General features: G+C 43.7%; 1 protein-coding gene across 1 annotated transcript in view; it reads right to left on the bottom strand.

The window, feature by feature from the left end:
* Positions 1-24,007, bottom strand: part of ppm1g (protein phosphatase, Mg2+/Mn2+ dependent, 1G) — an 80,140-nt gene that overhangs the window by 8,053 nt on the left and 48,080 nt on the right. Inside the window, exon 5 of the mRNA XM_041250721.1 lies at positions 10,604-11,085. Coding sequence (XP_041106655.1) covers positions 10,604-11,085 — 482 coding nt within the window. The remainder of the gene's footprint in view (positions 1-10,603; positions 11,086-24,007) is intronic.

Raw genomic sequence — 24,007 nt, 5'->3', positions numbered from 1 at the left:
TGGATTCTGTCGTCCGACAGATCGGTGATCATATTCTTTGAATTAAGGCTTACACAGAGACAGACAGCCCTTTGAAAGGGCCTTAACCGGCTTTTCAATTGATTCACTGATACCTAACCATTGTAGGCGGTTGGTGACCAGTCCCGTGTTTAACACTAACTGTGCTGCTGACTCGGCACATATCAGCCAGTCGCCCATGTAACTGATCACTCAGATGCCTCTTATAGTCAGGAGGGGCTGTAACAGGGCAGCAGGAGAGAGCACTGCACACTATTAGCAGAGGCAGGGCAAAGCACTGCTGTAAAATGTATTGTTTATGCTTGTTTAGCACAGCTGAATGTATTGTTATGATTAGCGAACCCTGTAGACTGGCCAGCTACCTGCGGGCATGCCTGTAAGTTGCCCAGAGCTGCGTGGTCCGCCAACACTCTAGCTCTGGAGGTGGCTGCATGGCAGGCCTGCAAAGTGAAAAGAAGCAGATGGCTGACGGCACACATTTCGGAGGACGTGTCAGTCTTCGTCTCTTTCAAGTCAGCGTGGGGATAGCAGCGGTGATTGGGTTTATCAAATTGGGGAGAAAATAAGAAAAACTAAAAAAAACTTTGCTATCAATCTGAAAAACTGACCACCAGTGTTATTCTGGGGGTGAAGCCATTTTTCACACTCAATCTTCACTGTTAAATTATGTTGAATAGTAGCCTATTTTAATTCTCACCAATACTTAATTGTTTACATGTTCCCAATGCATTTTTTCCTTGTACAGTTTCTCTGGCTAAACAGTCGATTACTGAAATTGACATGACAACTGGTTTTTAAAGGGCGATTGCATTTTAGTGTTTTAAAAGAATGTGTTGATTTGGTTATTACATCACTAAAATAAACCAAGTACAATAGCTGACCTTTTTCTTCCTTGCAAAACTGACAAAACTAAACACTATCCGACATCTCTATGAAAAACAGCATACAACAGCCACTGCCTCCCTCAGATCCTGCGTTCCTGCAAGATCTCTCCATTTGCTGAACATAACTGTAAAAGCTTATAAAGTGAAGGTTGTTTAATATCAAATCAGTGTTTACAAATACGCCACACACCTGTTTTTACAAGGCAATAACAAAGCCTTTTGTTCCTTATTTTACTGCATACATTGTCATGTTAATTTTTTAATTGTGACCCACTATTTTGTTTAATTTTGTCTTTTTCAAATGGTATGCATTTTACTGGTTGTTTCTTACTTCTGTGATGTCTACAGTCTTTTTATTGTAAAAGCTTTGGGATACTATATTGCATGTAAAAAGGGCTAATGTTAGGCTAATATTGTCTGTTTATGCTTTCGTTTTTACTTGCATTTTTTTTTTTAATGTCTTAGCATGCAGCAATCATATTTATTTGATTGGACATATCCTATTAGTGTGTAGGCTATATTGTGGTCATTTTGAGGACTTGTCTAATTTGAAAGAACTGAAAGAGTTCCTATGCTATACTGTATTCTAACCAACTGTACATTGTCAAAAGATTGTGTGTCATTTTGAGAGCTGTCCAGCAGTGTTGATACCAAGCTTTTTCTATTTCGTGGCAACCAACATCAACATTTTTGAAAATTTAGTACATCCAGTATATTATTTAGCCTTGCTGTCAAATAGCAGACATTTTATGGCAAAAAATTCAGTGTAGAAAAGAATGTACTGACAGGCATTAAAGCGTCGCAGTAACGATGCTGCTATATTTCAGCCCCAGCCGTTTCACTCCTAATAGCTACCTTCAATGCATAAAACAAGGCATGCAGAAAATGTATTAATGAAGATGCACCCTCAAAATGAGACTGTGCCAGCTATGAGGTGGAAAAAGGGAAGATGGTGGGAGAATGAAGAAAGATGACAACGTAACTAATGCAAGTACAACAGGGGTAGCTATTAACAATGTACTGTGTACTACCGAGATGAAAGTGAGGAAAAAGTACAAAAAAGCTTGAGTGGCAGGAATCCGAGGTCTATGGCAGTGTTGGAGTTTTTGCTCAGGAACCCAAATTGAAATAAATTAAAATTCAGACTACATCTGAAATTAGAATGTATACCAAATAAGGGCTGAAAAAAAAAAATTTGTACAGCATGTCTTTTTGTTTAATGTTTTTGCTGTTTGGATCTCAAAAGTAACTTGTTTACTTCGGAAAGTTACTCCCTTTTATTAAAAGGTCAGAAAATAACTGTAAATTTTCAATTGTTATTGTTAATTTCTATTTGTGGCACCTTTTTACCTTGTTTTTTTAGCTAATAATAATAATAAACAACAACAGAGTACAAAAAAAGCCACACAGTACTTTCAGTGTAGACACACAAGGCACTCGTTTGGGCCTATTTACAATACTAAGCACTTAATATTTATTGTACAGTGACTCTCAAAAGTATTCACCCCCCTTGGACTTTTCCACATTTTATTGTGTTAAAACATGGAATCAAAATGGATTTAATTAGGAGTTGTTGCCACTGATCAACACAAAAAAAGTCCATAATGTCAAAGTGAAAAATAAAATCTACAAATTGCTCTAAATTAATTACAAATACAAAACAGAAAATAATTGATCGCATAAGTATTCACTCCCTTCAGTCAATATCTGGTAGAGGCACCTTTGGCTGCAATTCCAGCCATGAGTCTATTTGGATAAGTCTCTACCAACTTTGCACATCTGGACACTGCAATTTTTGCCTCTTCATCTTTGCAAAATTGTTCAAGCTCCGTCAAGTTGGATGGGGACCTTTGGTGAACAGCAATTTTTCAACTCTTTCCACATATTCTCATTTGGATTGAGGGGCAGGCTTTGACTGGGCCACTCCAGGTTATTGACCTTTTTGTTTTCAAGCCACTCCAGTGTGGCTTTGGCTGTATGTTTGGGGTCATTGCCCTGAAGGAAGATGAATCTTCTCCCAAGTCCCAGGTCTCTTCCAGACTTCAGCAGGTGGTTTTCTTCCAGGATTTCTCTGTACTTTGCTGCAGCCATTTTGCCCTCTACCTTGACAAGCTTTTCAGGCCCTGGACGCAGAGACGCATCCCTATAGCATGATGCTGCCACCACCATGCTTCACGGTAGGGATGGTGTTCTCAGGATAATGTGCGGTGTTAGGCTTGCGCCAAACATAGCGCTTAGCGTTGAGGCCAAAAAGCTCTATTTTGGTCTCATGAGACCATAGAATCTTCTTCCACTTGGTCTCAGAGTCTCCCACATGCCTTCTGGCAAACTTTAGCCGAGATTTGATGCAAGTTTTTTTCAGCAATGGCTTTCTTTTTGCCACTCTCCCATAAAAAGCCAGTTTTGTAAAGCACCCGGGTTAGTGTTGCCGTATGCACAGTATCTCCCAGCTCAGCCATGGAAGACTGTAACTCCTTTAGAGTTGCCATAGGCCTCTTAGTGGCCTCCACGACTAGTGTCCTTCTCACCCGGATACTCAGTTTTTGAGGACGGCCTGTTATAGACAGATTCACAGTTGTACCATATTCTCTCCATTTCTTAATAATGGACTTATTACTGTATAAATACTGTGCTCCGGGGGATATTCAATGCCTTGGAAATGTTCTTATATCCAACCCCTGATTGGTGCTATTGAAGAACCTTATTCCGGATTTGCTTTGAATGTTCCTTCATCTTCATGATGTAGTTTTTGTTAGGAAATGTACTAACCAACTGTGGGACCTCCCAGAGACAGGTGTATTTAACCTGAAATCATGTGAAACACCTTAATTGCACACAGGTGGACTCCATTCAATTAATTATGTGAAGTCTAAAGACAACTGGTTGCACCAGAGCTTATTTAGGTGTGTCATAGCAAAGGGGGTGAATACCTATGCAATGATTCTGTTTTATATTTTTAATTTAGAACAATTTGTAGATTTTATTTTTCACTTTGACATTGACTTGTTTTGTGTTGATCAGTGGCAAAAAAACCAACCCTCCTAATTAAATCCATTTTGATTCCATGTTGTAACACAATAAAATGTGGAAAAGTCCAAGGGGGGTGAAAACTTCTGATAGCTACTGTAATTGTTGATTTTATGCACAAATTTGACATTTTCTGCTTCATGTTACCATGAAAAAAAAATGTATGAAACTGTAGTACAAACAAAAACAAAACAGTAATTGCTCGTCATGTAAGTTTAATTTAAAAAAATAAAATAAAAAACTAACTTAAAGAGGGTCCGTGTATGACTTAAAAAAATAATCTTAACGCTCTGTTAATTAAATGTTTAAAATGACATCTTGATTTTTCATGGGAATCAAATGTCTGGTAACTTCGTGTTTTTCAAAAAAATGCTTGTTTAACATGTATTTTATAATTCGCTGGATCACCCTATTTGTCTCCATCAACATCAGGTCACAAAGAAAATGCAGAAGGCAGGCTGTAGTTACTGCAATGAACATTTATTTGTGTACACTTTTTCTGCAGAGAATATGGCTTTCCAAAATCTTGTATCCTCTTGATCCATAATCAGGGGTTCAAACTGCTACGCAGGTATGCATACCGGAACAATAAAAAAATGCGGGCTTAGTTATTGTTCTATAACACACAAGTGTGCCATCAGTATACTTTAAACAGGAAAGCATTTATAATAAAAGGCAGAGATGGTGTTCACGGTTCAAAGGTGATACATGCCTAACTTACAGATTATTCCAGGAGTGGGTCTTTACAGGCTTGTCTGCGATCAACCCCCATCATTTCAGTGAAGTGGCATTGTTTGTTTGGACATGAAATGTCCTTTTGGAGCAATGTTGGATTAGGCATCTGCACCAAAGAGGCAGAGGAAGCCTCAACAGGCAGAATCTGGGCCAGGCGCAGCTTATCTGCATCATGCACCCTATACAAATTGTCCAGTGTCCTGGAGACAGCCTGGGTAGTTGCTGGGTGGGGGGGTGGGGGGGGCAAATGCTGATGCACAGCAGCGGGTGACCTATCAAATATTTAAGATGATCTTCTCTAGCCCAAGGCACCTGCATCTGACCAGGGAGGTGAGCTCCTCTAACAGGGAGGGGCTTACTGTAGGACCCAAGAAATCAGATTCTGCATCATCAGATGGGAAGATTAATTCTTGGCTTCCCTAGCCTCAGATGCAATAAGGAACAAGGCATCCTCCTGCTCTGGTTGCGAATCAGGTGATGGTGCCTAAACCCTGGAAACTGAGATAACGGCGGGGCCTCGCAGCAGCTGCGTCAAAAGGCTGCTGGTTCATAGCGTCAAAAAGCTTCTTCACTTGCACTGCAACCACTCAATACCAGAATGACTTCCACAGCAAGTTCAGCTTTGCAATGAATGTGCACAAGAACAGATATTAAGCTGACTGCTGCTGAAAGCTGTTTTGTACAGAGTACACAAAAATAGAGCACTGGTCACTAGTAACGGTCTTGGTGTTGAACCTGACCGAACTGGGTCACTGGTACCGATTCTGGTATGAGCCAAATGACTGGTATGGACCTTGGTACCAATAAAGGTGACTGGTACCTACTTTGGTACTGCCCAGGTCACAGGTGCAGGCTGTGGTACTGACTGGTACTGGTTGTGGTACCAACCAGGTCACTGGCACAGGCTCTGGCACTGACCAGGTGACTGGTACAGGCAGTGGTACCAACTGGTACTGGCAGACCGAGCCACTGGTACCAGGATAAGTAGCATGCAGGTAAAAAACCTGAAAAAGCCACTTGGCAGCTTGCAAGCATGCGCCGTAAAACAAACAGGCTGAAACTCTCTGCTAACTAGAAAAATCTAGTAGCCTTCGTTGTCAGTGCAGCAAAGCAAACATATAGTACTTACAAAGGTACCACAAAATGTTCCTGTCAGGACAACTGAGCACCTAGGGTCACTTTTTTTTTAAAGTAACAAAAAGGCTTATTCACTGTTAAACATGAATTTTAGTTGCGTTGTGACTGCAGTACAGCATACTGCCCTTAAGGTTAGGGTTTCAGCGCAGGGAGAAGATTGTTCATTGTTTTATTAACAATAATATGAAATAGCCAATCAGAGTGCAGTGTTCTGACAGGAGAATTTCAGGCCAGCAGCAAACACAGCAACGGCACAGAGACACACAATATTTTCCGGTCGAAAAGGCTCCTGCCAGTTGACAGCACAGAGTAGCTAAAAAGCCATTAATACTGGCAGTGTCTCTGTAGCGTGAAAAGCTGACGGGGGGGGGGGGGGGTGACAGGGTGGCTAGCACAGTATACTGTGTGTACAGAGGCAAACTCTAGTACAGGGAGACAGCCTGCACGCTCTGGATTAAAAACAAAAAACAAAAAAAAACACAATTACACTTGCTACAAACAAAAAAAAGTATATATGCGTGTGTGTGTGTGTGTATGAAAAGGCATTAGCAAGAAGTTAATATCAACTCTTGAAGAGCCGAGCAGCAAGGGAGACAGCATGAACTTAGCCACAACAAAGTACCGAATTCTGGGGAACGGCAGTGAGCCGCCGGCTTCGCACAGGCCGCGGAGGTGGCTTAATCAGAACCTAAGTTTAAGAAGAATTATCGCAAAAGCTAAATTTCAAAATATGAAATGATAGAGAAAAAAATTAATCAATCAACTTCCCAGCAGTTACGACAAAGTAAGAGCTCACGTCTTCCTCAGGATGAAAGAGAAAATGGCGTTGAGCCATATGCGTCATTTGTATTTACCTCCTGGGGGCAGAGATGACGTCTGACGCATACATGGCTCAAAGGAGCAGCTTAGTTATTAGTGCTCAGGTGATTCAGGCTACAAGAGTTTATCTCTCACTCTGTAATGATTACATTTTGTACTTGAAAGGGAACTACTTTGACTCTTGCTCTCACCAACACTTTAAAAACAGGCACTGCCGCAGCAGTTAACACCCCATTCATTTTGTTTTTTCTACTCTTTAAAACGGCCATTTTTGCCTTGCCCAGTAGAAAATTAGCCAAGTGAGTTATATTTTTATTCCATTTGGTGTACTTCATCCCAAAAAAAATGTAGTTTGAGTAAAGTGCAAACTCAGTTCGTTGAACTAATCATTTTGTACCTCAAACAAAGGCTGTAACCGGGGGCAAAAGTGTCTCCCTTTTCAAGCAAAATGGACAGTTATCATCCACTCCTGGCTAAATAGTGGTGAGAAAGGAGTTTGTGGCAACAACTGCATGCAATACTGGGGGTTCTAATGCTTACTTTTACTTGGAAAAAACTGGCTCAACTGCTGTAATCCCTCTGCAGACAAGGCAGCTATGAGATTCGAAATTCTCACTTTCTCTAACAGAAGCCATTTGACTGTGCGAATACTATAAAATCACACATTAAAAGTTACGCCCATGCAAAATTCGATGTTTTGATTTGTATAATGCATATTACGCAAAACAAAAGTTGCTGTATTAAAATCCACTACCGAATCGTTATACGTAGCAACTCTATATGGCACCACTGCCGTGTATGGAGCAGGGTATATAACAAGGATACTTGGTTGTACTTTTAATGGTCAGTGCAGATGCTGACGTTACTCCATCCATTCACAGAAATGTAGACAGTAGATGTTTAACATTGAACTGCAGTCCAGAGTTAACTCCTGGAACTCCTTTCCAAATCCAAGTATCTTGACTTTTCTTACTAATCACTAAGTTGTTCTGCTTAACATTTAGTATGTCTTCATATTCATCATATCGTTAAATTACCTTTCTAATTTTGATTAGATACTCAAGTTCTGATTACTTCTTTTAGCACTTGCTATATACATTATTTTATTTCAGTTCACACAGTTTGCTGGTGCCATACTCCCAGAAGCTGTCTGAAGACTGGCTAGCAACAGCTGCTGTGTACATTCATTACAGCGGAACTCATGCAGGGATCTTAACATTAGCTAAAAACAAGGCAATAAAATTGGCAACATTTTCAAACGGAATACGATTACTGTAGAATGTTGCCACTACAAGCATTGCATAACTAATCAGGGTCATTACATTTAATATGCAAATAACAGGTTTCAGAGTCAGCATTAACACATGTTAAGTGTCAGCATTAAAAATATAAGACACGCTTGCTTCTACTAGTAGCCAACGTGTAAGGTTTTTTGTGTACTCTAATATGTAATATGCTATTTGAATAGTTTTTTTTGTTGTTGTTTTTTTCATGTAATCGACTAAACTGACCCATCCCTAATTAGGATTACTATAATTCAGTTTTAGCGTTGCTGTGACCATATGATAACAGCTTAGTTGCGGGTTTGGTGTGAAAAAATGAGTATCATTTGTACACATACATTTTCAAACCCTGAATATAGTATTTTCATTTTCTGACAAGCACACAAATGAGTGCATGTTAAATGGCTGAAGTAACATATATTGAAAGGCTTCGTTTAGCCACTTTCTTTTGAGACGTGGGCTCTCTTTGGTTACCATATACAGTTAGAAACATACTGAAAATAAAAACCATCATGAAAAAACATATAAATATATTGGGCCAAGTAAAATGACACCAGGGCCAGTAAAAACGTCAGCATTGTGGCTTAAAACGTAGAACCGGGTTTTTACAATCATCGTTCACCAACCAAGCGAGAGAGACAAACAATCTGTTGTTAATAAGTGAAAGTTGTCTTTATCAGGGTTGCTAATAGTCGGCATCTACTTACTGTGTGTGTACATACACACACACACAATATACATATAATATATATATATATATATATATATATATATATATATATATATATATATATATATATATATATATATATATATACACACACACACACACACAGTGGCTTGCGAAAGTACTGACCCCCCTTGGCATTTTTCCTATTTTGTTGCCTTACAACCTGGAATTAAAATGGATTTTTATTTGGATTTCATGTAATGGACATACACAAAATAGTCCAAATTGGTGAAGTGAAATGAAAAAAATAACTTGTTTAAAAAAATTCTAAAAAATAAATAACGGAAAAGTGGTGCGTGCATATGTATTCACCCCCTTTGCTATTAAGCCTCTAAATAAGATCTGGTGCAACCAATTACCTTCAGAAGTCACATAATTAGTTAAATAAAGTTCACCTGTGTGCAATCTAAGTGTCACATGATCTGTCACATGATCTCAGTATATATATGCACTTGTTCTGGAAGGCCCCAGAGTCTGCAACACCACTAAGCAAGGGGCACCATGAAGACCAAGGAGCTCTCCAAACAGGTCAGGGACAAAGTTGTGGAGAAGTACAGATCAGGGTTGGGTTATAAAAAAAATATCCGAAACTTTGAACATCCCACGGAGCACCATTAAAGCCATTATTAAAAAATGGAAAGAATATGGCACCACAACAAACCTGGCAAGAGAGGGCCGCCCACCAAAACTCACGGACCAGGCAAGGAGGGCATTAATCAGAGAGGCAACAAAGAGACCAAACATAACCCTGAAGGAGCTGCAAAGCTCCACAGCGGAGATTGGAGTATCTGTCCATAGGACTACTTTAAGCCGTACACTCCACAGAGCTGGGCTTTACGGAAGAGTGGCCAGAAAAAAGCCATTGCTTAAAGAAAAAAATAAGCAAACACATTTGGTGTTCGCCAAAAGGCATGTGGGAGACTCCCCAAACATATGGAAGAAGGTACTCTGGTCAGATTAAAATTGAGCTTTTTGGCCATCAAGGAAAACGCTATGTCTGGCGCAAACCCAACACCTCTCACCACCCCGAGAACACCATCCCCACAGTGAAGCATGGTGGTGGCAGCATCATGCTGTGGGGATGTTTTTCATCGGCAGGGACTGGGAAACTGGTCAGAATTGAAGGAATGATGAATGGCGCTAAATACAGGGAAATTCTTGAGGGAAACCTGTTTCAGTCTTCCAGAGATCTGAGACTGGGACGGAGGTTCACCTTCCAGCAGGACAATGACCCTAAGCATACTGCTAAAGCAACACTCGAGTGGTTTAAGGGGAAACATTTAAATGTCTTGGAATGGCCTAGTCAAAGCCCAGACCTCAATCCAATTGAGAATCTGTGGTATGACTTAAATATTGCTGTACACCAGCAGAACCCATCCAACTTGAAGGAGCTGAAGCAGTTTTGCCTTGAAGAATGGGCAAAAATCCCAGTGGCTAGGTGTGCCAAGTTTATAGATAAATACCCCAAGAGACTTGCAGCTGTAATTTCTGCAAAAGGTGGCTCTACAAAGTATTGACTTTGGGGGGGGGTGAATACTTATGCATGCTCAAGTTTTCTGTTTTTTTGTCTTATTTCTTGTTTGTTTCACAATAAAAAATATTTCGCATCTTCAAAGTGGTAGGCATGTTGTGTAAAATCAAATGATACAAACCCCCCAAAAAACATTTTAATTCAAGGTTGTAAGGCAACAAAATAGGAAAAATGTCAAGGGGGGTCAATACTTTCACAAGCCACTGTATATCAAGATGGTTTTGCACCCTTACATGAATAATCTTTTGCTACTTTTCATCACTCTCCTCAACTTGTTCTACAATAGCAATAGGTTGGATTCAGGATTGGACTACGGATCAAAACTATTGATGTTTCTACTCCACTGTTAAAGCACTCAATACTTATTGGAACCAAAACACACAATGTTCACACACAAACACCAAATAATGGATACACATCAGTTTATTCAGATACCTACCTCGCTGTTTTCCTCGGATTCTTCCTCTGCTTCTTCCGACTCATCGTCACTGTCCTCGAAGAATTTTGATTTTGTTGGCCACTGTGGTATACATGTAGATGAAGAGCAGGATGGCCCAGCATCCCCTGTTGAAGAGGATACTGCCTCTTCAGCTGAACTTTCCTCTGTCTTGGTAGAATCTGCCCCACTGCCATCACTTTTGCTGCCTTTCACTTCCACATGCGTGTGCTCTGAACTTGATGAGATCATTCCTGCTTCATCCTTTGAGCTTCCATTTTTATCTTTAGCATGGGACCTATTGGTCTCTCCATTAATGTCTCCTTCAGATTTTGATTTCTCCCCTTCACTGGTCTGTGGGTGTGTATTTTTGGTAGAGCATGCCTTATTTTTGACACAGTTTAGGTTTTGCCCATAGCGGATTAGCAGCTCCTCAATTGTCATTGTGGCTTCTTCATGTAGAAGGGCAGCTTCTTCTTTGTCAACTAAGGGGTGTGGATGGGGGAGAGAACACACACATTAATTCACTTTGTCTTTAGGTCATAATTTTTCTGGGAAATTAATTTTGGTCAGTTTAAATGTGTGATAAATACCAAGAGAAGGCAGGCAGATAACAGAGGAGAGGAACGATGAATGTTTTAGGGGAATTGAGGCAGACACTGCCAGCAACAGATTTATAAAATAACTGACAAGGGTTTATTTTTATTAGAAAATATCCACAAAAGTCAAACTTGACAAAGAGAGCGAGAGAGAGAGAGAGAGAGAGAGAATATCACTGAAATGTCATTGTGTACTGTATACAAAACCAACATTTTAAAGTGTAATTTCGCGAGACCAAACAGAACAGCCTGAACTGCTTGACGAGCAGTTCTACATGGCGGAGACCCGCACATACAGCTATGACAAAGCTTTGCATCACCTAGAATTTTAGGATCAAGAAATAAAAATAAAAAAAATAAAAAAACTACAGGAAGATAATACAAAACAATATCGCAAAAGTCTACCAGAACCCAGTCAGAGGCACATAGGTAAATGATCCTGCTTCAAGTAATTAACATTAGCTGTATTTAAAGTTACATTATAAGTGGTGGTGTTGTTTTAATTGGGTGATTTACTGTTTGTGATTAGTAACAGGTGAGTGTGGTTGAATTGAAAAGAGGTTGATTTGCAATTTGACTGGTTTACAAACAGCTTTTGTCCATCTAGTTAGTATAATAGACAGCTAGCCTATTTGTGCGCCAGCCAACCGAAGAGCCTCTTTACCAAAGAGCAGAGAGTCTAGCTGTGGGAGTCCAGTGAGGAGAGACTTGCAAGGAGTGGCTGTTGGGAGAATGTCCAAAACTAGCAGCACTCTGGAAGACGGCAACTACTAGACAGGTCTGTACCCTCCCCCCACCGCTCCTGCTCCCACTACTACTGTACCTATGTCTCACTTGTCCCGCTGTGACTGTCTCTTACATCCCTATTATTCTGTCCTCACTCCCGTCCTCTGTCCTCTCTCCGCCGCTGACCTCATCCCTCTGCCTCTGCCTCCCCCCCCCCCCCACACCTCTGGAACTGTCACTTCTGCTAACAAAGCCGACTTCATCTCTGCTTTTGCCTCCCACCTCTCTGTGAAACCAGGCTTTTTTCTGATAACTAACTCCTGTTGCCCTGTCCTCTCTCCACCTCCTGTCCCATTCTCAGCATCTTACTGTAAGGGAGGTGGGACTGCTCTCTTTCCTTACTCTTTTCTGTCCCCTCTGACCTCTCCTCACTCTGCTAACACTTTTGAATTTTAAGCTGTCCACCTAACCTCTTCCCGTCAACTCCTGCTAATTGTACTGTACCTCCCTTCAATCGACTCCTCCCAACACTCTGTAGACTCTGCTACCTCAACCCTCCCTTGACTCTGTCACCTCCCGACAGGGCTGCCCCTCTCCAATCCTGCTGCTCCACTCAGCATGAACCAAAAACTGTGCTCTGCTGAAAAGAAATTGAAGAGAACCAAACTCCCTGCTGCTCTAGACCTCTATCGCTCCCTCTTCTCCTCTACTCTCTCCTATTTCCAATATATTATCCAGTTCTCCACTAAACCCCCAGAAACTATTCTCTACCTTCTCCTCAACCTTCCCTCCTCTCCTCTGACAACTTTGCCACTTCTCTAAAATCTGTTATCTGCAAACTAACCCCCCCCCACTCCAACCTCAACACCCTCCTTCTCTCCACACTCAGACACTGACCTCTGCTTCCTCCTCCAGGACCACAAACACACCGCATGTGCCGCTGCTTGCCTGGTGTTCTCTGTGTCTTGCATCTCCACTGCTCCGCTCACCGCTCGCATCCAGCTCAAGACTGTTGTACTCACCTACCGATGCCTTTAACAGACTGCACCCAGCTACCTCCAGACCCTCATCTCTCCCTACAGCCCCAGCCGACCTCTCTGCTCCATCTGCACTAGAAGACTGTATCTTTACTACGCTCCCCTACCTACAGTTCCCCTCCTCCACCCTCGCCCCGCAGTGGTGGAATGACCTTCCTACGAATGCCTCCTTCGGGCACGCCTCTTCAGACAACACCTGTAAAACTCAACTCTTCCCTTCTGGACAATATAGCACTCTGCCTATTGTACTGTATTTAATCCTACACTTAACCCAAACTGTAGTATTTTGTATTTCACCTTTTGTATATCAACACTTATCTGCTCTTGAATATCAAATCATACTGTGTTTTGTATTTGCTCATATTAGGACTGAAGTCATTGTATTTTGTATCTTGCTCTTAATTGTACTGTAATTCTTGATATGTATTTTTTGTACACCACTGTAAGGTCGCCCTAGGTAAGAGTGTCTGTTAAGAAATAAAAAACCACAACAGTACAGTATTTCAGGTCAGATTTCAAAATGTTACATTTTTCAATTTGTCAGTTTTTCAGTAAGTATATAGAAAGCTACAAAGCGGTATGAATTAAATGTTAAGGTAATAGTGCTGCTATGATTAAATCAAACTGATTTCAGTCGATTCCATTCCTCATATACATCAATATAAATACGGGATAATTGATTCAATAATTACATTTTTGTAACACGCATAGTTAATAACATTATTTAAATTTTACCAACGCACTGAACGCCCTGCCATGCTATTTACAGTATTTCTGCAAGACGAGCAGTGGGTGTACTTTTCTTTTCCTGCTCCTGTTAACTAGCATCTAATTTGCTGGTGCCAACCTGCCAGTGAATCAGTTTTGAAAATGCTTTGTAAGTACACCCCTCTGTGTATTCCATGTAAACAAACAAAAAGGCGCGGTGCCTTGAATCCAGGCTTGTATTCCTGGCAAACAGCCTGTAAATAAATTGTGCACATTGAAGAAAATTGACTCTATATATAGTTTGCGCTTCTCTGGAGTTTCAAAATGAACTTATACTATGAATATTCAAGAACATATTATAAACAAAAAAAGATCAGTGATGTATGCATGTTGTGGTAAGTAAATCAATTTGAATTATGACGTTGATGTTTTAGGCGGGGTATTCCGCATTGTGCGTTTCACAGATAATGCAGGTTAGGTGGTACAGTAATAACAAGATGCAATCTGTGATCCTGTAGTATGTTAAACTTGCTTTAGGGTTGCAAATGTTGTGTTTTTGTTAGTTGTTTTTTATTTTTTTCTCCTGACGCTACCAAGACGTAATTACCCCCACATTCAATTCTTGTGCACAAGCTTTTACTGAACTGCAATGATATATAAAATAAATTATGTCAGGGGGGAGAAGAATGGAATGAAAATGTATTTGGGCGGTACAACAGCGATATTTATTTGAATGATTCGATTTTGCGTGCCCAATTAATCGACTGCTATTTGGAGGCTTGACTGACAGCCCTATAACTTGTGTTCAGCTGGTTTCATTTGACTTTATGAAGCAAAACTAGTTAATTCGATAGGGTGCTGCAAAACATTAGGTTTTTATAACCCTGGTTCCCTGAAATAGAAATGTAACTATTACAAACAGGATACATCTCTTACAGCCTGAATTACCGGAACACTAATATCAAAGCTGCTCCTTTAAGAGCCCTGGGTGTGTTGGAGTGAATGCAGTGACCTTGAAGGTTAATGGTTACATTTCTATTTCAGGGAACCTAACATTCCCTTTCAGGTACAAAATGTAAACATTAACAAACGGGAAACAAAACCCAAGCAGTCGCAAGTGAAGGGCTTGCAGCACCAGCGGATGTACTAAGATACACTGCCTTTAGCATTCTGTCAAAGACCGATTGAGGGTCCATGGCATATGGTCCACAGTTCAGCGAGGGAGGACCCTCATGCAGTGTAATTAAGTTATTTGGCTAACTACCCCAGGTCTTAAAGTAGAACTCAATGAGACAGTGTGTTAAAAGACAGCAAGTGGCTGCCCTTAACACACTGGTTCCAAAACCAGCATTCTGCTGATCTACGACCTTCAGGTCAGTAGAGTCTGGTAAAAGTATGAGGCGTGGCCCATACTGCAGTGTTGCAAATGTCTGAGACAGATGCACCCTGGAATAACGTCCAAGAGCTTCCGAGGCCTCTTGTAGCATGACCAATGAACTTCTACGGCAGGTTGGCTAGATCACATGCAATCTTAATCCTGTCTACAATCCACCTTGACAGCCTCTGTTAAGACAACACTGGGCTTGACTGTGGAACTTAGACCTGAAATAAACAAACATAATACGCCAGTGTCCTAACTGGACAGAACGTATGGAGCTTTCTCTCCTTATCAGACTGGAAAGGTGGATGGAAGTTCTCCAACATCGTCCGTCCTAGGGGGTCTTAACCTCCAAACACCCACGGCTGACCACAGAGGAGCTGTGCCATTGCCCAGAACCAGGTCCTCCTGTGCCACTTTGGGGCTACTAAGAGCACAGAGCCCGGTCTTGCCTGATCTTCTCCATGCACACTGGAAGCAGTGTCAATGATGGAAAAGCACAGAGCAGTCTTGGGCCATCTGTGTGCCAGTGTGTCTATGCAACAGGAAATACCAGTGGGGACAATGGGTGGACTCCTGGGACGCAAAGAGGTCTATCTCCACACACCCGAACTTCTCTCAGGATGAGGTTCACAACCTCCCGGGGAAGTCGCCATTCCTAACTGTGGGGTCCTACTCTTGAGAGGTCCGCAGCCCGGTTCCTCACCCCTGGCAGATGAACTGTTCTTATGGAAAGCAGGTGTTTGTGAGCCCAAAGCAAAAGCTTCTGGGCAACATGAGTGAGACCGAGAGACCGGAGATCACCCTGGTGGTCAATGCAAGCACCCACTGTGGTGTTGTCCGTGCAGATCAAAACACGTCTCCCTTGTATGTCCCGGGAAAAGTGCCGCAGCACATAAATGTTTTGGAGGAGACCCTCCTATGAGGGATCCCACACGCCCTGCACCCCCAGGCCATTCCACACAGCGCCCCAACCTAGGCTGGAAGCGTCTATGGTTACCACTTCTCTCCTCGTGACACTGCACAAAGCTGCGCCCAAGCACAGATGAGCTGGTTGTTTCTACCAGAGCTTCCATGCAGTGATAAGACACTGTGAGCAAGCGGTGCTGGTCCACGACAGGGTGAAGGGCCCTGTGGTTGAACCAGATGCATTTGGAGAGGGCACATTTGTAAGAGCCCTAAAGAAAGGATATGTGATGCTGCTGCGATCAGGCCCAAAAAGTCTCTGGAATATCACTACCCACTGCTGCGCTGGGCTAAAAAAGCCCCAAGCAGACATCCTCTGGATTCTGCCGTCCAACAGAATGGTGATCATGTTTATAGAATCAAGGCTGATGCAGAGACAACCATTTGAGAGGGCGTCAGCTGGCTGTCTGAATGGTTCACCATGAGGCCTAGCCAATGGAGGTGGCTGCTGACCTGTCGCGTTTGCAACACTGCCTGTGCTGGTGACTCGGCACACATCAGCTAGTCATCCAGGTAATTGAGGATTCTCATGCCTTTGAGTCTCAGAGGAGCCAGTATAGCGTCTATGTATTTTGAGAAAGTGCACAGAGCTAGAGAGAGGACGAACAGCAGTACACAGAACCCATATGCGGTCCTTTGAAAAGGCAAATCACAAGTATTTCCTGTGGCCGGGTCACATAGCGATGTAAAAAGTAGGCGTCCTTGAGGTCCACCGTAATGAACAAGTCGCCCGACTGACTGCAACAGCTGTTGCATTGTCAGCATCTTGAACCTTCATTCTCTCAAACACACACCGAGATGCCGGAGGTAGAGGAGAGGATCAATCCGAGACCATCCTGTTTCGGCACCAGGAAATACCTGGAGTAAAACTCTCTCATTGAGAGGGTGAACAATTTAACTGGCCTGTTTCTGCAGCAGGGCCGATACCTCCTGACACACTAAAATATTGTCTTGAGGGTTCATCACCATTGTTACGATCATGCCCTGAAAGGGAAGAGGGACAAAATGAAACTACAGAGAGTATCTGGCCTTGATGGTGGTAAGTACCCAAGTGTCCGAGTGCACGATCACCAATAATCCAGGTGGGCCTGACAGAATGGGCCCTTGGCCTGTGACAACAAGAATTTAGGGCTGCTGGTTCGCAGGGACTTGCGCTTGTGGCTGCTGCTTGCGAGCAGGTTGCCTGTAATTGCGCCGGCCTCTGCGTTGTGCGCCCTGAAAACAATTTGGAACATTAGCCCTAGCAGGGGCTGCATGAGCCTATGCCTGCTTCTGGGGCAGAGGGTGCCTGTTTCGCCAACTCTTTGGCGGTTTATGGGCAGAGGGCTTTTGCTTGGGGAGGAGGTGTGCCAACTCCTTGGTAGTCTCCTATGCTTAGCGAGAGTGTTTTAGTGTCTCATCCATTGCCGGTCCAAATGTATGCTCCAGTGTCACACGTGCAGTCAGCAAGGACGCCTTGTCCTTGTCAGGCACTCGGACCTGCGCAAGCCAGAGCTGTCTTGTCACCACCAACGCAGCCGTGCTCCTGTCAAACACCTGCCCATTGTACTTTGACAACTGGAGTAGGTGATTATTGACCATGCTCAGTTCATCCAACCAGTGGGGGCCTGGTCAGTGGACAGAGTCTGCAACAGCATGGACTTGTAAGCCACCAGTATGCTACTGTAGCTACCAAGGAGCATGCAAAATAGAGGCCACATAGGCCTCCTTCAGCATCACTTCGGCGAGTGGTGCATCCAGTAAAGAAAGGTGCTCCACGTGTAGGATATGCCCTATAGTCTGGGTATCGCAGGTTCGGGTCCAGGCTATGTCACAGCTGACCACGACCAGGAGCTCCTCGGGGGTGGCGCACAATTGGCCAAGAGCTGCCCAAGTAGGGAGGGCTTAGATCGGCAGGGGAATCCACAGCTCACCGCGCACCAGCGACCCCTGCGCCCAAAAGGGCGCCTGTAGTTCTGCAGTGGAGCCGCCAGATCTATGTTATCCTCCGGCACCATAGGTCTGGTAGCCTCTCTGCGGATCCGCAGTGCGAAAAATGACGGATTGGCAGGAGCACGTTTCGGAGGACATGTGCTCCAGCCTCTATTCCGAGTTCGGGGGGGGGGGGGGGGGGGGGTGTGTGCGAGCGGTAAGCCGAGGATATAGATAATAATTGGGCAAACTAAACTGGGGTAAAAAATTGGAGATAACCAAATTTAAAAAACAAAATAAAAAAAATAAAAAAAATAAAAAAGGACTTCTCCGTTCGCCCCACAAGCCAGTCAGTACTATCAGAATGCCAGCTACGGGGATGACTGGAGGAGAGTCTGGTTGCTGCATCAGCGCCAGAGAGGCAGAGTGGTCCCTTGAACAACAGGCCAGCCTTCTTTCCAACTTCTTTGGTGTCCTCTGCTCACCGCGCAGCAGCGGCCCCTGTGGTCTTGCTGGGCACCCGAGGACCTACCTGTAAGCTGCCCAGGGAACATGTGGTGCTTATCTTCTGCCAGAATGTGCCTTTTGCAAGCAGCGCAAGGGTAAACTGTTGTGCAGTTTCCACAAGAATGGAGCCCTGGTAACGGTCTTGGTACTGAACCTAGCCTTTGACACCGGTTCTGGTACCGAACCAGGTCACTGGTACCAATTCTGGTACTGACTCTGGTATCACGAGAAGTGACCTGAAAGACCTGCTGACTTAAAATCTAGTAGCTTTTGTTGGCAGCGATGCTAAAGCAGACACAGCAACGGCAAGAGACACTAAATAAAATTTATAAAATTTTGGTCGAAAAGGGTCTTGCCAATTCAACACCACAGTGTAGCTAAACGCCCTCGACACTAAGCGTCTCTGGTGCAAAACACTGGTAAAAGAGCTAGCGCAGGATACCATCTATGTACAGAGGCGAACCAAGTACAAGGAGACAGAAAGAAAAAATTAATGAAAAGGCACTAGCGAGAAATAATATTGACTCTCGAAAAGCAGCAGGGAAAGTGCATGAAACTTAGCGACAGAGGCGGTTGAATCGTGGGAAACGGCCGGGGAGAGCCGTCTGCTACAGTTTATAACAAAGGATACAAATACTGCTTGGATCTTTGACTGCAAAATCACCACATAGTAGAAACAACAGCATCCAAGTTGCTGACACCCATGATGCTAGAACAAAAAAATAGAACAAACTGATGTCGGGAAAATGCTAAAGCCTGTTACACTTTGAACAAGCTGAAAGTGCCAGAGTGCGTTCACCTCACAAAAATCTTATCTGGAAACCAAAAAGTAATTTGACCCTATAAAGATTTTGCCCAAGGAGTTTCCACCATATGAAAATTGGAAGTTGCAGAGATATTAGCATTTGCACTGGTGCAGCAAGCTTCTCCCACGGAAAGCCTTAACATTCAACTGATCATTTTGCATAGTAAATGGGTTACATTTCTTCAAGTGGAGGTGATCTATTGAGGGATACCAAGAAAAATAAAATGGGCAACACATTTCCCACCCCAAGCACCCCAAACCAGCTGGTTCAATGTTGCATGCATTTTATTTATTTTTTGCCCTGTGGAAATTAAATGATTTTTCAATTTAACAGTTTTATCAATTTCAGGATGCGAGGAAGTTAATAATGCCTGACTTCTCTCATTTTTATTTGTATCTTTTTTAAACTTATTTATTACTACTATTAAATTTACATTATAGCTATACTGTTTACATTCGTATCACCCCTACTTTTTAGCTAGGGTTTCTCTTTTTATATATTTTAATTCTTCCCTTCCCTGCCGCTGCCTTGTCTTTCTTAAATTTTTCCTTAATTTAATTCTCTGACTACTATACTACGTTTGTATATTTATGAAGAAAGTGATTTATCTTCAGGCTGTTTGTGTTGGATCCCTTGCCTGGATGGTAGCTGTTGAGATTCTCCCTCCTTGTCCATTGCTGCACCGAGCATATTGTTCACAGTGTGCCCGAATTTGACCCTTGCGCCTTGGGTTATCGGTAAGTGGGGGGGGGGGGCACTACTTGGTGTCCTATGGGTCAGTGGGGTAGATTAGCTATGTGGCTGAAAATGGATTGCTAAAATGTAGGGCCCGTGCTGGGTTTGCAGTATGGTTACTTGTTGTATTCTTAGTTTGGTGACTGCTGTATTTTATTTAATTTCTCCTATCAGCTATTTAACATATATGTTTTGTTCTTTGTGTTTTAAACGTATCTACAAAAATTGTATGGATTTTGCTAAATTATAATAAGAGATAAAAAAGGGAGTAGTCTAGCTCAGTAACATTAAGTTATTATTGTAACCCTGGTTCCCTGAAATAGAATTACTGTATGGGTATTTACCTCTAAAAAGACCCCGAAACCTGAAGATATAACAAAGCTGCTCACAGAGCCTGTGAGGCAGTCAAGCATCCTTGAAGGTTAACCCTTTGCGGTCCTATGCTGGACCAGGTCCGACATTACAATTTTCCGTCTCCTGTCCGACGTCATCAAAAAGACGTAAAACACAGGTTTCTACTCGTTTTTTTCACCGGAAAAAGCAGAGAAAACCTTTCAATGACTGAGTAGGACAGATAGGCACTGAATGAAGCCAGGGGAAAGAAAAAAAAAGGGCGTATCTGATAGACCCATGCACCACAGAGATAACACGGACATAAACAAAGGAGACAGCTGCTTCTGCATCCAGCGCTCAAAGAAAATCACGGACATTTGCAGAGCTTTTATAGTTATAAAATAATGATCTGAATCACATTATTAAGGAGTTTGGTGATAAAACAAGTGATCAGGAGAAGATTTATCAGTACGCACATCTAAAGAGGTATGTGAAAAACACAGCAAACAAGGGGTGGGCTTGGCTGGAGATACAGTACTGAGTGTCTTTTTGCGATTCAATGCCTTTTAAAGCGGTTTTACTCAGAAAAAAAGAATTAAACAGCACGTGTGAAAATAAACTGGACCTGTCACGCCTGACAAGCGCTGAATAAATGGACCATAAGGGTTAGATTGGACAGCCTCTGTTTAGACAGGGCTTTACCATAAGACTTTGCCCCATAGCAATTTTTCGTACTGCCTCCAACTTTTCCAGGGCCCGCACAGAGTGAAGCATATGGAGCTGTGGCTCCCTGTCAAAGGAGGTGGATGGAAAGCCTCCAATTCCACAGACTGGCTGACATGAAATGCTGAGATCGTCTTGGCAAAAAGGCAAGATTGGTACAGAACATAACCTTTGTCCTGGCCTCTAAAAAAATATGCAGGCTTCTGCAATGGAGATTCAATTCCATGCATCTCACTCACCCGCTTTGCAGAGGTGACTGCAAGCAAGAGCGAGCCGCTTTGAGAGAGAAATATTTCAGCTCAGCTGAATGCATGGACTCACATTTAGCCTCCAGCGAAAAACAATGTCCTTCGTAGGAAGCCAGAGGACAAGCCCCTTTAAAAAATTGTCCCACCAGGAAGTAAGCTCCTGGGGAGATCGAATCAATTTTGATATATCAAGCCGAAATGGCTGCAAGGTAAACCTTAACGTGGAGGGGGCTTTCCCCTCATCAAAAAGGTCATGCAAAAATTGCAGTACAACTGCCATGGGGCAGGTCATGGGGTCAAACCCACAAGGCAGACATCACGTTTGGAAAACACCCCACTTGTGCCTGTACTGTTAACACGTCAACAGTGCTCTTGCACTCTGCATGGTGTCAATAACTAAATGCAGCTGTTCAGGGGCCAGACCCAGAGCTGCAGGCTCGATGGGTCCGGATGCCATAAGCTCCCCCATGCCTGATTGGACAGGTGGAGGCTCTGCGGCAGCCTCCACAGCTGGCCGCTCTGGACCTGCATCAGGGTTGAGAACCAGGTCTCCTGGGCCAATATGGGGCTATTAGGAGCACCTTGGCCCAATCCTGCCCAATTTCTCCAAGCACAGCAGAAGCAGGGCGCTGGGTGGGAGGGCATAGAACTGTTGTCTCGGCCACTGGTGTGCCAAGATATCTATTGCCAGTGGGTCCCCGCCTCCTATTATGAAGGACCAGAGGGAACAGTGGGTTAGATTCCTGGGATGCAAAAAGATCTCTCTCTTCTCCCAAACCTCCCTCAAATGAGGCTCACCACCTCGGGGTGAAGCCTCTTCTTACCCACTGGGGACTCCGTGATAGGAGGCCCGCCGGACAGTTTGTCACCCCAGTCAGATGTACTGCCTGCAGCGAGAGGAGGTTCTAATTTCCCCAGAGCAAGCGCTTGCGGGCTACATGATGTTGACTGGGTGACCTGAGGCTGCCCTGGTGGTCACGTAAGCCACCACTATTGTGTTGTCTGACAAGCACATGTCTCCCTCAAACCTCTTGCAAAAAATTCTGCAAGGCCAACTGCCTGCAGCTCTAAAACACTGATGTGGAGACCCACAGACCTGGCGCACCCTAGCCATTCCACACAGCGCCCAAGCCCAGACTGGACGCGTCCGTGGCGACGACCTCTCTTCTGGTGACACTGCCCAGCACTACGCCTAAGTGTCGATGGACCTGCTGGTTCCATAAAAAAAATGCCTTTAGACATTGATGAGACCCTGTCAATTGGAGGCCGCACTTCAAGGTGAACTGAAAAACCCTGCTGTTGAACCGGCCTGCAGAGGTCGCATGTGCTGGAGACCCAATGGAAGAGTGAGAAGTTGCAGCCATCAGGCCCAGAAGTTTCTGGAAAAAACCTTATGACCTTTAAATCGCTCTGCAGGGCTGAAAGAGCTACAAGCAGGAAGCTATTTCCTGCACTCTGCTGTCTGACAGAGTGGACAGCATGGACCTCAAGTCCAAGTACACTCCTACATAGGAGACTGTCTGGAAAGGCGTGAGCAGGCTCTTCTAATAATTCACCGTAAGGCCTAACAGTTAAAGAGGTGACAGGTGACAAGTTCTATGTGGGCCTCTGCCTGTGCTGGAGGCAGGGCACAAATGAGCCAGTCATCCAGATAATAGAGCACTCTGATTCATTTGAGTCTCAATGGGACCTAGATTCCCTCTGCTGCCTTGAAATGCATGGAAGCAGCTAGGGACAGCTCAAATGCCAAGACAAGGAACTCGAACACTGTTCCCTGAAAAGGGAACCGCAGGTCTTATGGGATGTGGAAATAGGAGTCTTTGAGGTCCACCGTGGTGATCCAGTTGCTTGGCCTAATTGACAGCGGTTGCATAGTCATCATTTTGAACCTCCTACGGCTCAGCTACAGGTCGACCTATTTGAGGTCGAGGATCAGTCTGCTGTCACCATCCTGCTTTGGTAGTACGAAGTACTTGGAGTACAACCCCTCCTCCCACTGGAGGGGGTCAACCATGCAAATATCCCGTGACTAGTCCATGACTGATGTACTCAAACCCCAAATGGGAGTGGGACCATGCTTCAACTGGACTTGTGACAGAAAACTCCTAGGGCTGGTTCGGCCTGCAGCCTGTCTCTGCACAGGGCGGCAAAACCTATTAAAGCCTCCACAGTCTCAAGCATCACCTCTGGCAGCAGGTACAGCTGGCTATGCCGGTCTTTGAGGCTGCCAGTTTGCCACTGGCTTCCGCACTGGAAGTGATCACTTAGAAAGTTGAACCAGCTCCTTCATGAATGCCTACATGCAGCTACCAGCAGAGCAAGGTTCCTACCCACAGCCTGCCCGTTATCCAGGCACAGCTCATGCAACTGTTGTGGCTCTAAGAAATGGACCTAGCTCTTCGCATGATTCACCATAAGGCCAAACAGTTGAAGATGGCGGGTGACAAGTTCTGTTGCCGGATGATCCCACGAAGAATTGATTTCAAATTGAAAAATCCTGTTGAATTGTGGGGGAGGTGGGGGGGGAAATACGGGAGAGACGGTAGGCTCATCATTGAAAAATCGACTGCCTTGTTTCAGCTTCTGTAGACCAGGGCACTTATTGCAGGGCTTATTGATCAGTGGTAGATGCTCTGCCAGCAGAGTGAGCTTAAATGCAAGAGATACAACTCGACATCTCAGAGGGGAACGGTTCATCCACTTCCTCAGGGGGTGAGGATGGGCAGTATG

This window comes from Polyodon spathula, chromosome 5 (assembly GCF_017654505.1).
Source record: "Polyodon spathula isolate WHYD16114869_AA chromosome 5, ASM1765450v1, whole genome shotgun sequence".
Taxonomy (NCBI): Eukaryota; Metazoa; Chordata; class Actinopteri; order Acipenseriformes; family Polyodontidae; genus Polyodon; species Polyodon spathula.
Note: the sequence above shows the minus strand (reverse complement) of the source record. Positions and strands in the feature narration are given on the sequence as shown.